At 44.6% G+C, this 14,466-nt stretch overlaps 2 protein-coding genes across 3 annotated transcripts in view; one reads left to right on the top strand and one right to left on the bottom strand.

Moving 5' to 3' along the window:
• ISM1 (isthmin 1) overlaps positions 1-14,466 on the top strand; it is a 37,257-nt gene that overhangs the window by 18,409 nt on the left and 4,382 nt on the right. Inside the window, exons 2-5 of one of the 2 annotated variants that reach the window (XM_044454272.1) lie at positions 4,653-4,892; positions 10,830-11,103; positions 11,755-11,898; positions 13,874-13,963. In XM_044454272.1, coding sequence (XP_044310207.1) covers positions 4,653-4,892; positions 10,830-11,103; positions 11,755-11,898; positions 13,874-13,963 — 748 coding nt within the window. The remainder of the gene's footprint in view (positions 1-4,652; positions 4,893-10,829; positions 11,104-11,754; positions 11,899-13,873; positions 13,964-14,466) is intronic. The other variant, XM_044454273.1, reaches the window with a different exon arrangement.
• The window catches only part of TASP1 (taspase 1), a 137,942-nt gene continuing 133,271 nt past the window's right edge, over positions 9,796-14,466 (bottom strand). Inside the window, exon 14 of the mRNA XM_044454278.1 lies at positions 9,796-10,066. Coding sequence (XP_044310213.1) covers positions 9,950-10,066 — 117 coding nt within the window. The 3' untranslated portion in view covers positions 9,796-9,949. The remainder of the gene's footprint in view (positions 10,067-14,466) is intronic.

Here is a 14,466-nt window from a genome sequence, read left to right as displayed (position 1 = left end):
ATAAACCAGGTGCACTGGGAACCTGGATTGTACACTTGGTGCTTTATTAGCTTCATAAAGGCTCCAAGGCATTCTCTCTTTTTTCCCCTTCTTCACTGTGGGCCTCTTTAAGCCCACTAGCCCTAGACTATGGTACAAACAGAAGAAATACTAGGTAGCCCAGACAGAATTATGCCAACACTTGAGAAACAGATACATTCATTTCACAGGCTAGCTAGTTTCAAGTCTGAAATGTTCGACTCTTATTAAACAAAATACAGATTTTGCTATCAAAAAGTATTCTGAGTAGCGGCACTCATTCCTGATGGTTCTCCTTCTTGATGTATTCCGGATTGCAGATGTATCATTCAAAGCGTAAACTGAACACTTGATTCACATTCTGCGTAACAGAGGTACCTGATGGTACACAGTACAGGTAGGGGGCATTTAGAGCAGCAAACCATGTAGGGAGAAATTGAAATATGAATCTGTAACTACATAGGGAGAGGCCATGCAAGTTTGCCAGGGAGGCCCAATTAACTGAGTTTCCTTGATGTACGTCCACTACATGTTCACAAATAGATGTTTCTACTTCACAGCGTCTGCCATTCCAAGCACTAGTAACCTTGCAACAGCCTTGCTACACATGGCGGCCGCTTACACAGCACTTAAGAAGGGAAATGCACTGACAACAAGAGAGACTAAAGGAAAATTCAGAGGGACGTGCATATACCAACTGGTATACGGAGGGGCAAATTTAGAAATAAATACTGGCATTTAAACAAATACAATGTAGGTTTCCATGGTGGGGAAGGGTGTGCCCCCGTGATCCATCTGCAGGTCCGCTTGCTCGGTTGCCCAGGTGCTGACTGTGGATGGGCGATTGGAAGGCCCTGCTTACTCCCCCTACTGAGAAATCCTGGTCTTGAAAGCAGACTTGGGTTGGACAATCCTTCAAATAGAGGATGCATTCAAAGAGAGGACTGTCCTCTCTAAAGGAGTACAGATTGCCAACCTAGAGGACCAGTGAAGCCAACAGTTAACATGAACCACTCTAAATGCCAGGTTTTTGTCCCCAGCTAAGCTACATTGTCAGTCCTGGGAGATGAACAGCTTGCACTGAGTGAAAGAAGGTAATCTTTTTGGCCTGCAGCAACACAAAACGATGATGCTTGTGCTCCCATTTTAAATGAATTTAATTAAATCCTTCGATTAGCAGCAATGTAACCATCTTTGCCAAGAAGCAAAAAGGGTGCCACAGTTTTGGGTAAAATTTGAAGAAGTGATGCTACGTTAAATGAATAAGGTGTTTGAAGATATTTTGGCTTTGCAATTTGAAGCATTAATTTTAGGTTAAAGTTTGTTGTAGGAACAACAGTTCAGTGACAGAACATACACTTTGGATACAGAAGGGCACACATTCTGTCTCAAGCCACCGTGTGCAGTAGAAAACAGTGTGAGTGATTAACCACAAATGCCCAGGCATTTGATTTTTAGTTTGGGTACTTTATTCAAAACTATTTTGGACAAGAACTATCATACCAGTCCAAATGCTGCTGTTAATCACGGACTGTGATCCAGCACTGCAGTGGATATTAGCAATAAGTATAGCTACTGTTGGTGCAGGGAAGAGATGCTCTCTTATCAAAGGAGCTGGTAATAAGAAGTAGCAACTAGCAACCACCAAGGAGGTGCCATTTCTAGAGTTAATGCCCAGAAGAGACATGCCTAAAGCCTCTTTCTTCTCAATAGTACTTTACTGTCATGTGCAGGACTTTATGTATAGCTATGAAGGACGCAGCAAACCAAACCTGAATTTTGCTTCTGGAACAAATTATGCCCATTGCACAGGTGTGCATGATATCTTACATTGCATCATTCTGCATTTTTCCATAATTTAATTTGGTTTTGTGGGTCATGGACAGGAGCAGGGGTGCTAAAGCCCTAGTGTGAACAGACCACTAAAAACCTCAGCCAGTCTCCTCTCTGCCTCTTGAGGTGTCAACAGGCAATGATCACATTCTTTCACATATAACTTATTAACTCAAAACCCTAGACACTTGCATTATTATTAACATTACTTATATTTCTATACTGCCCAATAGTTGAAGCTTTCTGGATGGTTCATCACAAGAACAGATAAAATACATTAAGAATGCAATACAATGAAGTATAATGAAGCATCATAAAAATGCACTACAAAATTCAAGCTACAATAGTTTACTCAAAGCCACAAGACCTATTAAGCAGTTGACAATGACCCAGTATTATGTAAAATTAATTAAATACCTTCTCATAGAGGACTGTCTCAACCAGGTCTTGAAAAGCTATCAAGGTTGGTACCAGGTGGACCTCAGTGAGGAACGTATTCCAGAGCTAGGAGGCTGCCACTGAAAACGCCCTTCCCCTTGTTGCCACCAACAGAGCCTCGCTTTGAGGTGGCAATTGAAGGCCACCCCCAGATCTTGAGCCGTGTGTCCTGGTCATTTGTGGCTGGGAAAAGCATCCCATCAGGTTGAATTGGGCTTGGAAGCACAGAAGCTGCCAATGCAAATGAGCCAAAATTGGTGTTATGTGTTGGGGCCTTCTACTCCTGGTTACTAATCTGGTTGCTGCATTTTGTGCAAGCTGCAGCTACTGAAGAGTCTTCAAGGGCAACCCCATATAAAGTGCATTGCAGAAATCTAGAGATTCCTGGGGTGGGGGGTGGGGGAGAGAGAATGAGAGAGAGAGAGAATAAAAGCTGAGCTTCTTAGGAAGCTGAATTCTTTATCAACTTCCAGAGGGATGAGGAATTTGGTGTGGCCTTCCAGATGTTACTGGACTGCAGCGCTCTGATGCCAGATTCTCCCCCACCCCCCACCCCTGAGGCAAGCTTTACTGAGACCAGAAGGCTTATTTCTGGGCTCATGCATGGCAGGCATCACTGACATTTTCACAAATGAGGAAAGAATGCACTGGTGAAATTCTCTTACCTTCAAGGCATCTTGCACTTAGCTTGCCTCTCCCAGAATTGTCATACATTTTTACATATGGCATTTCCCTTTGTGCACTTCTGTTATTTTAGCATTTGATTGCCTGACAAAATCTTGTTCCTTGTGAGCCATATGGAGAAAATGCCTTCAAGACATGAAGGAAAACAGCATTTGACAGGTGGTAGAGTCAGGAAAAAAAGTAATAAGATGGTGAATGGTTTTAGAGGAAAGACAGGAGTAGAGACTGAGAACAGGGAACAGCTGCCCTCGGGCAACCATAAACAACTGTGAGAAAACTTTGAAAAAAAAAAAAAACACATGGTTTTCAAGCAAGACTTTTTTTCCCCTTTCATGTGTCAGGAAACCCATGCTGGCTGGGAATGATGGGAGCTGTTGTCTAAAACATCTGCAGAGCATCCGGTTGTGAGAGGTTGATTGTAGGCTATGGAGGACTGACAGAGCTTAGTGTGTGTTGTGGTTGGCATGTCCTGCCGGCACCTCAGAGACTCGGGCTCAAGGCTGTAGTCCATGAAGATCACAGGGTGACTGTGCACCTCCCAGCGGAAGGGCTGTAGCTCAACAGCAGAGCACCTGCTGGTCAGTTCCCAGCATCTCCGGTCAGGCTAGGCAGAGCCCTAGAGAGGCCCAGAGGGCCACTGCCAGCCTTCAATGGGCCCCTGCTCTGACTCCACATAAATGTTCCACCCCCGAGCCCCTCTTCTTTAGGCTAATCCTCCACCCACTTTTCCAGCACTAGCAGAAAGGATCGGTCAGCTGATCAAAGCGAGCGGCAGCAAGCAGGCTATCCTCTATTGCGCCAACAAGTGAGTTAGCAGTCACAGTGAGTTTGCTGGGAAATTAACCATTGTGCCAGCTAATGCTAGCACAATATCATTTATGTCAGCGTGAGTGCTGAATTGGACACCTCCCAATGAATTTGATTTATATTGAAAGAATTAATTGATGCATTTATTTATTTCCAAAGGTGTCATGTTTGGGCATCAGCCTCTAAAGCGCACGCACTGAGATTTTCCAAACTGCTTCATAAAGGCTGGTGCTCCATTTCCATTTCAACAGAAATGTCAATTTAACACCACTGTTTTAAAGAAAGTAGCTCTCCTGTTAGGTGGCAGCCAAAACCTCCAGGTTCTTATTGGGCTGTATACAGCCAGACCTTCTATATTAATGAAGCTCTTGATTGCCAAGAGCTCCCCAGAATATGCACAACCCTTTCCCATTAAATCCCCAAACTCTTGTTGAATCAGCAATGTGTGGTGTGTCGTGTGACCGGGCAGGGGTGTGGGGTGCTGCTAAGCACAAGGTGTCCCATAAGGTCTTGCACACTGCAAAGCAGTATCTCCCACTGACACTACTGGGGGGAGCCTGAATTTCATTTGCCAGCACATCTCTGCTTCCAACTTACTACACTGCAATTATAAACTGCCTTTCCATCTCTTGCAAGGAACTTGGGGCAGCTTACATATCCTTGCTCTTTGCTATTATGTCCTCACACACAACAACCCTGTGAGTCTGTGACTGGTCCAAAGTCACCCAGTGAGCTCCATGGCTGAGTGAGGACTAGAACCTAGATCTTCCAGGGGTCCCCAGTCCAGTAATCTAATCACCACACCGTACTGACTGCATTATCTTTGCTGTACATAACTTAGTATTTCCTTCCCGTCTTCTTTTCCCCCTTAGAACATCCTCCAGACAGATAGCCATTCATCTCCTGAGACCAGCTTAACATTAAACCCAGAGGACAGACCGGATCATCCTGACCAGCAAGCAGCACACAGGTCATTTGCAAAACAGCAGTTCAGGCAGGAGAATGGGCATTCGTCTTTGCAAAGGGACGGACCAAGATCTTTCCTTCTGGATCTCCCAAACTTTCCTGACCTTTCAAAAGCAGACATCAACGGGCAAAATCCCAACATCCAGGTAACCCTCTAATGTTTGGAATCCCTGCCTCTCCCAATCCTGCGAGGAGTTGTACTCACTTTCAAGCAAACAAAGGTAAAACTCTTGTTGATCCCTTTCCAGTTCAGATCCCTATCAAGGTCTGAACTAGGGTGTGTGGCTGGTGCCTATGGAATGGTACGGGGTGGGGCCAGCATGCCCAGCCCCTCCCAGTACTCACCTTGAGTCCCAAACAGTCAGGCAAGCACCTGAATGGGATGAAGCGGGGAAGTACATAACTTGAACAAACATTAGCTCTTGGACAAATTCTTCTGGAATCATCCCTCACAATGTTTGTAAAATTTAAATCAGAATCCCCCTGTATTAAAACATCATTTTGTTTATATAGGTCACGGATATAATGTCTTACCTGGTATAACACAAAATCTACTGTAGTTAATGTTCTACAAGGTGGTCCATCATTTATTTATTTATTTATTAGCATTATAATTCCACCTTTTTCTTTTTTTACAAAAAAGAACTCAAAGCAGCTTATGTCATTCTCCTGCTGCTCTCCATCTTATTCCCACAACAACAACCCTGTGAGGTAGGTTGAGCTGAGAGTCTGTGACTGGCCCAAAGTCCCCCCAGTGAGCTCCATGGCTGAGCAGGGACCAGAACCCAGGTCACCTGAGTCCCCATCCCAGGCTCTTAGCCGTATACCACACTGGCTTTCAGGGTCACATATATTTAGGTAGAGTGGGGTAAATCACTTCACTTCCGCCTCCCCTTCATTGCATCAGGACAGGTCAATCCTTGTTTAAGTGTTCAGAGTATGAGGCAGCATCCACCACAGACAGCCTTCTCACACAGTTTGTAGACTTGCACTGACCCACTGCCATTTCAAATGAATACAGCGCCTTTCTGTTTACTGACTATTGGGCTGGCTCCGTTTCAGTAATAAAATGCTTTTATTCAGCCCTGCGCCGTTTGTGCAATTGTTTCAGTATTAGCAAGAGAAGAAAACATCTGAAAGCGTAACCCGAGCAGCTGTTACTTTTGTGCTAGGGCTGCTTTTTAACTTCGTTGCCAAATCAGCAGCCAAATGCACCACTGCACTCGAGTAAACGAATTCACAGGAAGTCCTTGAAAGCGAGGTGCTTTTAAAGCCAGCAATGTATTTCCTTCGGGAGCAGAGATTTCATCTTTCTTCATGAAAAGCTCTTTTGTTGACCGCCATTGATTTGACGTGAGCCAGCTCGTGCGGTCCTGCCAGGGCTATTCAGCGTGCGGCAGGTTCAGTTTGCTTCCCCTCTAAATGGTGAAGTCATCTGTCAAGCGAGCGGGCTCAGCCGCCAAACTATTTTCTGTGCGATGTTTGTTCGGCTCTTCCAGTCCCTTGAAATGTGGCCCAGCTCTTAGGAGGGCCTGAATGTGGACTGCAATACTCCACTTCTTCCTTGGAACACTCCCTTTCCTCCTGCTTTTGGCTATTGTTACTCCCAGTGTGATCGCTGCGGTAGCAGCTTGCACGTTTATTGTAGTCTGAGGTTTTATGGATTAGAACCCACTCATCAGTCCCGCATGAGCCGTCCTCCTCAGTCTGCAGGCACACCATGGGTTGTAAGTAGAGGGGGGCAGATGGCCACAAAATACAGGTTTGCGGCAATTCGGCGTGTGCAGCGTAAGACAAGGGGTTGGATCTGCCTTCCACAAGAAGACGAGCCCACCAGCAAAAGGGCTTTAGTTGTGGAAGGTGTCTCTGCTGGAATTTTGGGGATCTCCACACATCACAACTCACCCTATTCAGCACAGTTCCTAATTTTATGTACCATTTTCAGGGGGCTGAAGCAGCTCTGATGAGAAGGAGGGGCCAGAAGTTTACCTCGGTGAGCACATTTGCTCCAGCATAAATTCAGATCCAAGATAAGAACAGCAGCCATTAACAGCATAAAATCCACAATTATGGATCAGAAAAGCATCTTAGACTTATTGTGTTAAGGAAGACTTGGGGTGGGAGTGGGAACCATGGGCTGAAATAATTTCATAGGACCAGAAAAATAAGGTGACCAAACATGGCCCAGGATATGGTCTGAAGGCACATAAGGCATCCATAATGAAGCTAAGCAGATCTGGGGCTGGTCTGAATTTGGAGGGGATCTCCTGGGAACCACATATAGCCACCTTGACTTCCACAATGGGAGAAAGGTGGAATATAAATATAACAAACAAACAAACAATCTAACTAACTTGTCACCTATGGTTGCTTGTTAAAACCAGTGAACTGTAGCCAGCTGGGAGAGTAATAAGTTGTAGGTCTTTCTACTCATCAGGAATGACAGGCCACATAACCGGAGGGCCAGATCCTGCAACAAGCCAGGATGCTAATTTCATCCCCATGTCAACTCAGGCAACCCTGTTACCAGGCCTAATATCATTAGGGGTCCATTCACTTGTTCAGGCCCAAACATGAGATATACAACCACCTTCCAAGAATGCCCTCCTACTGTCTCTTACAGGTAATGGGACAGGGGCTCTGATACTAAAATCCCATTTATCTACACTCTAGTCCTGATCTCAGAGCTGTTCTTCCCACAAGGAGGTTCAAAAGGGAATTTCAGCATATAATTCCTAAATGAGAACTTAATTGGAGATTTGATTGTTTTTCCAGGCCTGAACTGAAACAATGTTTTTTCTTTCCTATTATTACAAAACCTGGGTAGTTGGTGATAACACAACCACCACTGTGCACAATTATCATTCTGTATAAGCTGTATACAATTCAGCTTTATACTGAATTGCCACAGACTTCTCTTTTATGTCCATTGGGCCCCAGAGCTGACAGTTATCTTCTCTGTACACACATAAGTATACCTGTCAGCTGAGAATAACACTCCATGCGTCTGACAATGAGGACTCCAGTCCCAGGTGGCATATGCCATAATGCATCTGCTGGGCTTTAAGGTTCCACAGAGCTCTCCATTGTACCCTACAATTGTGTGCCATGAAACATGCCATGTTTCCCCCATCATGCCCTCCTTTGCTTCTCCTTCTTGGACACCACAAAGCATGTGCAACAGAAATAAAGCAGCAAGAGACTTTGGGCACCAGTCACTATATACACATGCTCTTATTTAAAAAAAATGTCTTCAGACACGTACACATGAAATACATTCTGCTCATATTGCAGAACTGAATTTAAAATAAGCCAGGATGGATTCATAAACCAGAACAGCCCAAGATTCATAAACCAAGAACAAATCTAGTTTGTGATTCCGGGATTTAGAAGAAGTAGCAAGCCAGGATCCCCATTTCATACAACACACTGAGCACTCAGTTTCTGGTGAACTCAGTGGCCATGCTTGTAGAGAGAGAATGAATGGCTGGTATGCCCCATCCCATTCTCCAGAATTCTGGCTTCTCCTCCTATGTAAGTGTGGCCATTAAGTATCTCTGCCCTGTTTCTTTGACTTTTCCTGGGTGGTCATGACCTGCCATGAAATTTAATCTTAGCCCACCCTTTCTGGTCTCCCCACGCCCTGCTGTTCAGTGTCTTCCTGCATCCTTCCCTGGCACTTGCTACATACACCTGTCATAGCCACAAGAAAACCGGTGTAAGGGTTAGGCATGACTAATTGCAGAGAAATTATTTTGAAAAATGCAAAATTTTCCTATAATTGGGTCAGTAATTGAACTTTGAACTTTGTATCTTTCAGTAAAAGTTTCCTTACCTGAAACAAATGGAGATGTAAATTGCAGGCATTCAAATACGTGCTAGGAAGTGCTAGGACACATGGATTATAACTCATCTGAATGTACTCTGGGATCTATTGCTATAATTTTGAACCTTGGCAGAACCAAAGTAAGCTCTGGAATTTATGACTACAGGTTTTTATACTGGCAAGGTGCAGACTTGCTAACCATTGGCAGCAGAGGCCTGTACCTTTAAATGAGCCTAGACCACCACCACCACCCAAAAAACCAATGCTGCAGGATGTTTTGGGGTGAATCTTTATGCTAGCTCTGTAAAGCTATTGGTGACATCAGTTCACTTTCCAAGACATCTTGGGCACACTTTTTCTTCCAATGCATGCAATGGCCTATGTGGCTTTTACAAGATGTTAGACAAAAAGGCACTTTTGTGTTACCCACTAATACAAAGACAATGGATTTCCTGGATCAGATCCAAGGAAATAAAACTGGGACAAAGAGAGGTGGGGCCATCACCACCAGTGGCTACTGCAAGGAGCAAAGACCGAGGTAGTGACCTTGGTTAGCGGCCAAAGGGCATTGCCCACTTGGTGCCCATTTGGCGACTGCTTTGGGACTGCTGAAGGTCAGCATGGGAAGAGGAAAACTGTGCCATTGAAAACTGTCGAGAAACTTCAGCTGATCCAAAGTAAGGCAACAAGATAGTTAATGCAGACTGCCTTATGAGAACACGGTACACCAGTTCTCTTCCGGCAACACTGGCTGCTGGTTGAAGTCTGGGCCTGATTCAAAGTGCTAGTCCTAACTAGGCCCTAAACGGTTAGGGTCTGGTTACCTGCAGGATCATCTCCTCCCATTTATACCTACCCAAACCCTGAATTCATCTTCAGATATCTTTCTCCAGGAGTGCCTGGTTCTGGAATGCGCATCACGCAGAGGTGCTCCGGGCACCTGCTTTGTATTCTTTTCAATGCCAGGTGAAGACCTTTAATTTTTTCCTGTATTTTAATAATTTAACTTTTAAAATATGTTTCTATATATATTTTTTTTATTCTGCCCCACTATTATGCATCTATGCTGAATCCTAGCAAGTAGAACTGGTATTATGGTTTTGCTCTTTTTAAATTAATTTGTGTGTTTGTTGTTTTGTTTTTTTTTTTTACTTTTAATTTTAACCTTTGGTAACTGCCCAGAGCGCCTTGGCTATTTCACAATATAAAATTTAAATAAATAAAGGGATGGGTTCAATCTTTTGTGTTTAACATCATGCATTTTCTTGTTAGATGTCTGCAATGTTCAGTTTTAGTTTTGGTTTGTCCTGTCTGCCTCCCTACAGAACAGTCATTTGCAACCTTTTGGGATCCAAGACTTACCATTCATCCCAAACTTCAGCAGGACTTACTTTGACTTTTTTCCCCTTCTGTATATGCTTGTTTTTCTTCTCTTTCTCTTCCTTGGACAACCAGATGTGAAGGAGGACAGGAGGAAGGAGGATGCTCCTGCAGCTTGAAAAATTATATAGATGATTGGTGGGGAGGGGATTCTAGTTATCATAATAAGGTGAAAAAGCTGTGTCTACTCAAAATAATTTCTGAGCACTTCCAGCCTTCTCTGTGTCCAATGACACTCCTCTGCAAAAAGAAGCCCAAATCAAAGCAACAGTGATCGGCCCAGTGGTGTTGGGCGCGGAGCCTTAGGCCAGGGAGTTTCAGCCCAGCCATGCCCCCTTCCCATGGCCCCCTTTGCCCAGCCACCAATCACTGAGTGCTTTCCTGGCTTTTGTGCAGTCTTCCTCTCCTCCCTCCCCACTGCCCAATTCTAAAAGGCTGCAGTGCTTCTCCTAAGGCTTAGTTGCTGCCAGTAAGAATTAAGTACAAGCTAACATATGCTGGTATTTTTAGTAAATTTTGGGCCCACCATTGCTATGCCGAATCCCCAAGAGCTTCTGCAAAATGGAACTCAGACCTTGGGTTGAAAGATGCTCCATCCCACTGCACTAATGTAAAACACATTAAGGGAGGGCGCAAACCCACCTACTGAAAGACTAGCACCACAGCTGATGTTTCATTTGCTGCGTATCATTGGACTTACAGGTTTTCCAAACTCTCACACCGCTTACAATTCTCCCCTGCCTCCTCAGCTGGTACCTGACCTTTGTCGCTGCAGCATCACATTTCTTACTGATACGTCCACAGTTTTTTGTTGGTTTGTGTTTGGAGGCAACATCTGTTCCAAATGCTTACTGGTCCGCAATCTTGAACTCTCCAGGTGACTATAGAAGTTGTTGATGGTGCAGATTCTGAATCAGAGAAGGATCTTCAAAAGGAAAGCAGCAAACCCAGCTGGCCTGTCCCATCACCAGACTGGAGGAACTGGTGGCAAAGATCGGCACCCACTGTCACCCGCATGAGCAGTGGTGACCAGGATTACAAGTATGACAGCACAACTGAAGATAGCAACTTCCTAAACCCGCTCAGCAGTAGTTGGGACAGACATGTGCCTGGTCACCGGGCATTTGAATCAAAGGAACAGCCAGAATATGGTGAGTGCGGATGCTGTCTTGAGACCATCTCAGGGATCCAGTGATGCTCTGAAGAATGGCTGGGCAGGGGAACGGGGAGTCAGAGGGAAATCAGATAAGGGAGTATGTTTCCAAAGGGTTAATGCATGTAATGCATGTAATTCCTGGTAAAACATGCATTTTCTCTCTACACAGGCAGGGGTGTGCCTGTGCCATCCATCTTATGTGTAACATCTCCTCTATACTAATAGCGAACTCTTTCTCTCATTACGGATTCTTATGTAGGCAAAATAGCACAAAGCTAAGAGAAGCCCAGAAAAGAACCTAAGTGTGCAGAGGAGAGAATGAAAGACAAATACAGCTCATGAGGGACCGAATGTGCTCAGTGGTCAAAGAATGCTAATTGAGCACAGAGAAGGGACAAATGGGAAACGGGATGGAATCAGTGCAATGGGATATCATGGAGAAGGAGACAGCTGGCTGCAGTGCTTAGCAATACCCCCACGCTGCAATATTGTGCTGCAGCTTTATCTTGAACAGAGACTAACAGCCAAGCCAGTCTCTAGACAGCAACACAATGGTGTTTTGCTCTGTGTTCTTCCTGGATGCATTGACTTGATAATTCATTATTTATCCACTTTTTCCCCACCTAACGTCTTGTTCTTTCTTCAGATTACATAGACGGTGAGGGAGACTGGAGCCCTTGGTCCATTTGTAGCATAACCTGTGGAAGTGGCAATCAGAAGCGCACCAGAACCTGTGGATATGCCTGCACAGCCACCGAGTCGAGGACATGTGACAGGCCAGACTGTCCGGGTGAGGCTCTGCTAACTTGCACTAATCCGTTGCAGACCTGATTAGAACTCTGCCAATGAAAATAGACCTGCTGATGAAAAGTAGAAGGAGATGCCACCAAATATCTGGAACTGACAGCTTTGCTCTTTGGAGGGGAAGAAAATGCTTTTCCTTCTTGCAGCACTGTTCCCGTAGCACCACCTGGTTTCAGCAGTGCCCACAGATAATGAGGCAACCTCCACTCTGCGCTTCATGTGAGATGCACTGGATGGGGTTAAGAAGATTCTGCCTTCCTCCTTTCTAATTATTTTCCCCATTTACTGCACTGCTAAAAAAATTACCAAGAGAAAGTGATGGCTTAGAGCTAGTGCAGTGATGCCATGTTTCAGAGCAAGGCCATAGCAAGAGAAGAGCATTACGCAGTGCTTTTCACATGGATTAAAGCATCACTGAAAGTGCTAATCCTCACCCCTCAGAGGTGGCGTCTTGGGCACTTACTGGATATGGTCCAGGAGGCCCTTCACATCACTGAGTACATGGTGCTCCCCAGAAGTTAGCATAGCCACTGGAGTACTCCCCACTCGGCTCTTCATCATGCCGTGTTAAATAGGGATGTGCAACCAGGAAATACATCGAGGCATTCGGAATGTTATTGCTTATTTGAAATGAGTTTACGATGTTGCAATGGGAACCCCCAGAAGATTCACCAAGGAGAATGCCACTTATTCAGTAGCTGTATGGTGTGGATCAGGGAGATTCCAGCATGGAGCTGCCACCCCCTCAGTTGGTCCACTGAAGCCAGGGCAGGAGGTGGAAGACAGAAAATGGTTATTTTCCCTCCCATTGCCATACCGCTGAAAATGGCATACCTTGCTTCAGCCTCTATCATTGGGAATTAATATGGATACCTCCCCAGGTGCTGTCCTGTCTCTCCCACCTTGGAGCAGAACTTACACCGTTTCTTATGGCCCCTCAGTTGGCCACCTGTTAGCTGCAGGATTGCACCCAAAGGATGGAGGAGAAAGTCATTCAATTTGCATTTCAGTGCAAACTTACTTAATGTTACATTTTCACGCCAATATGCAAACTGGAAGTCAGTCCTCGAAATTTGGATTTTTCCAATAAAAATGCCTATAACTATTGAAAAACATTAAAATGCATTATATTAGGGAAATGATTGAAGAGGTGTATATTAAACAAAACTGTGTAGAAAAAATGTATGCATTAGGAGAAAGGCATGCAAATATGCACAGAACTTCTCATTTAATTTTTTTAAAGATCTTAAAGAGAGGGCAAGATGATTGGGCAACTAATGGCCCTTCAAATGTTTGGGATTAACATTCCCATCATCCTTTAATGCTGGGAGTCATTTAAATGTACTCTTAAATAAGATATTCCCACATGGCTTGGAGAATATCTCTAAAGCAGCTTTTTGGTTGTTCTCCTCTTGGAGTGGTTTCTAAAAGACTGAATATATGAATATTCTAAACATTTCCAGCACCACGTTTGTCCATTGCATTGTCTTAATAAGCCTGTAACAACAGTAGTACATCCTGCTTACACACACAGTCAAACCCATAAAACTGCTAGTGCAAACATTAGAAATCGTGTGCTCGGCATTCATCTGCAAGAGTTCTATTACTTAGTTTCTAGTCATTGCAGTTATCAAGATTGCTGTGAAGCTTGGAAATTTTGGACAGTACGTAAAACAGGACAAAAGAATATTAAGACAGTGAGTGTATTATCTCAAGACCATACTAAATATCTGAGAAACAAGAGCCAGCATGTGCTGAGAAGATGTGATTTGTCATGGTCTTTGCTGTGTTTTGATTACATGTTTTTGTTGGGGTCCAGAAGAAAGCTCACTCTCTCATTCTCTTTAAGGGAAAGAGTGTAAAAGACATGAATGTTACGAGAGGAGCTCGTACTGATAGAAGCACGGTTTTCCTTCCACCTTTTATTGTTTTCCATTAAGGAAAAATCCTGCTTTCTTTAGGGATTGAAGACACCTTCAGGACAGCAGCCACAGAAGTGAGTTTGCTTGCAGGAAGTGAAGAATTCAATGCTACAAAGCTCTTTGAAGTCGGTAAGGAGACAGTAGCAGGGGGCTAGTTGAAAGAGGGAGGCGGACTTTGGATGGCATGGCAGAGGCCCAGCAGCAGAATGGTCCATCTTCAGGAGACACTGGGCTAAGGGGGTCTGGGGGGAGGGGAGTGGGAAGGTAAGTTCTCCAATCCTTCCAAAGTAATGCACACTGTGCCTACCTTTGATGGGTGTTGATCAAAGGCAGAAACACAGTGCCTCCCCCCTTCTCCATTTCCAGCAGAAACCTGGGAGTAAAGCCATCTTCCCTAACCTGGTACCCTCCAGATGGTTCAGCCTTCAGCTCCCTCCCATTGGCCCCAGCTTGAATGGCCAATAGTCAAGAATGCTAGGGACTGAAGTACAAAACAAAAACAACAGTGGGGGGGGGGCACCAGAACAGGGGAGACCAAACTACAGTTCCAGCATCCAGCTATTTCACACAAGCTACCTGAATCACTGTGTTTGTTTAAAGACAAAGAGTAAAAGCTGAAGATTACAGCAGCT

The sequence above is a fragment of the Varanus komodoensis genome, unplaced genomic scaffold, assembly GCF_004798865.1.
Source record: "Varanus komodoensis strain SLA01 unplaced genomic scaffold, ASM479886v1 scaffold7_3, whole genome shotgun sequence".
Lineage (NCBI taxonomy): Eukaryota > Metazoa > Chordata > Lepidosauria > Squamata > Varanidae > Varanus > Varanus komodoensis.
Note: the sequence above shows the minus strand (reverse complement) of the source record. Positions and strands in the feature narration are given on the sequence as shown.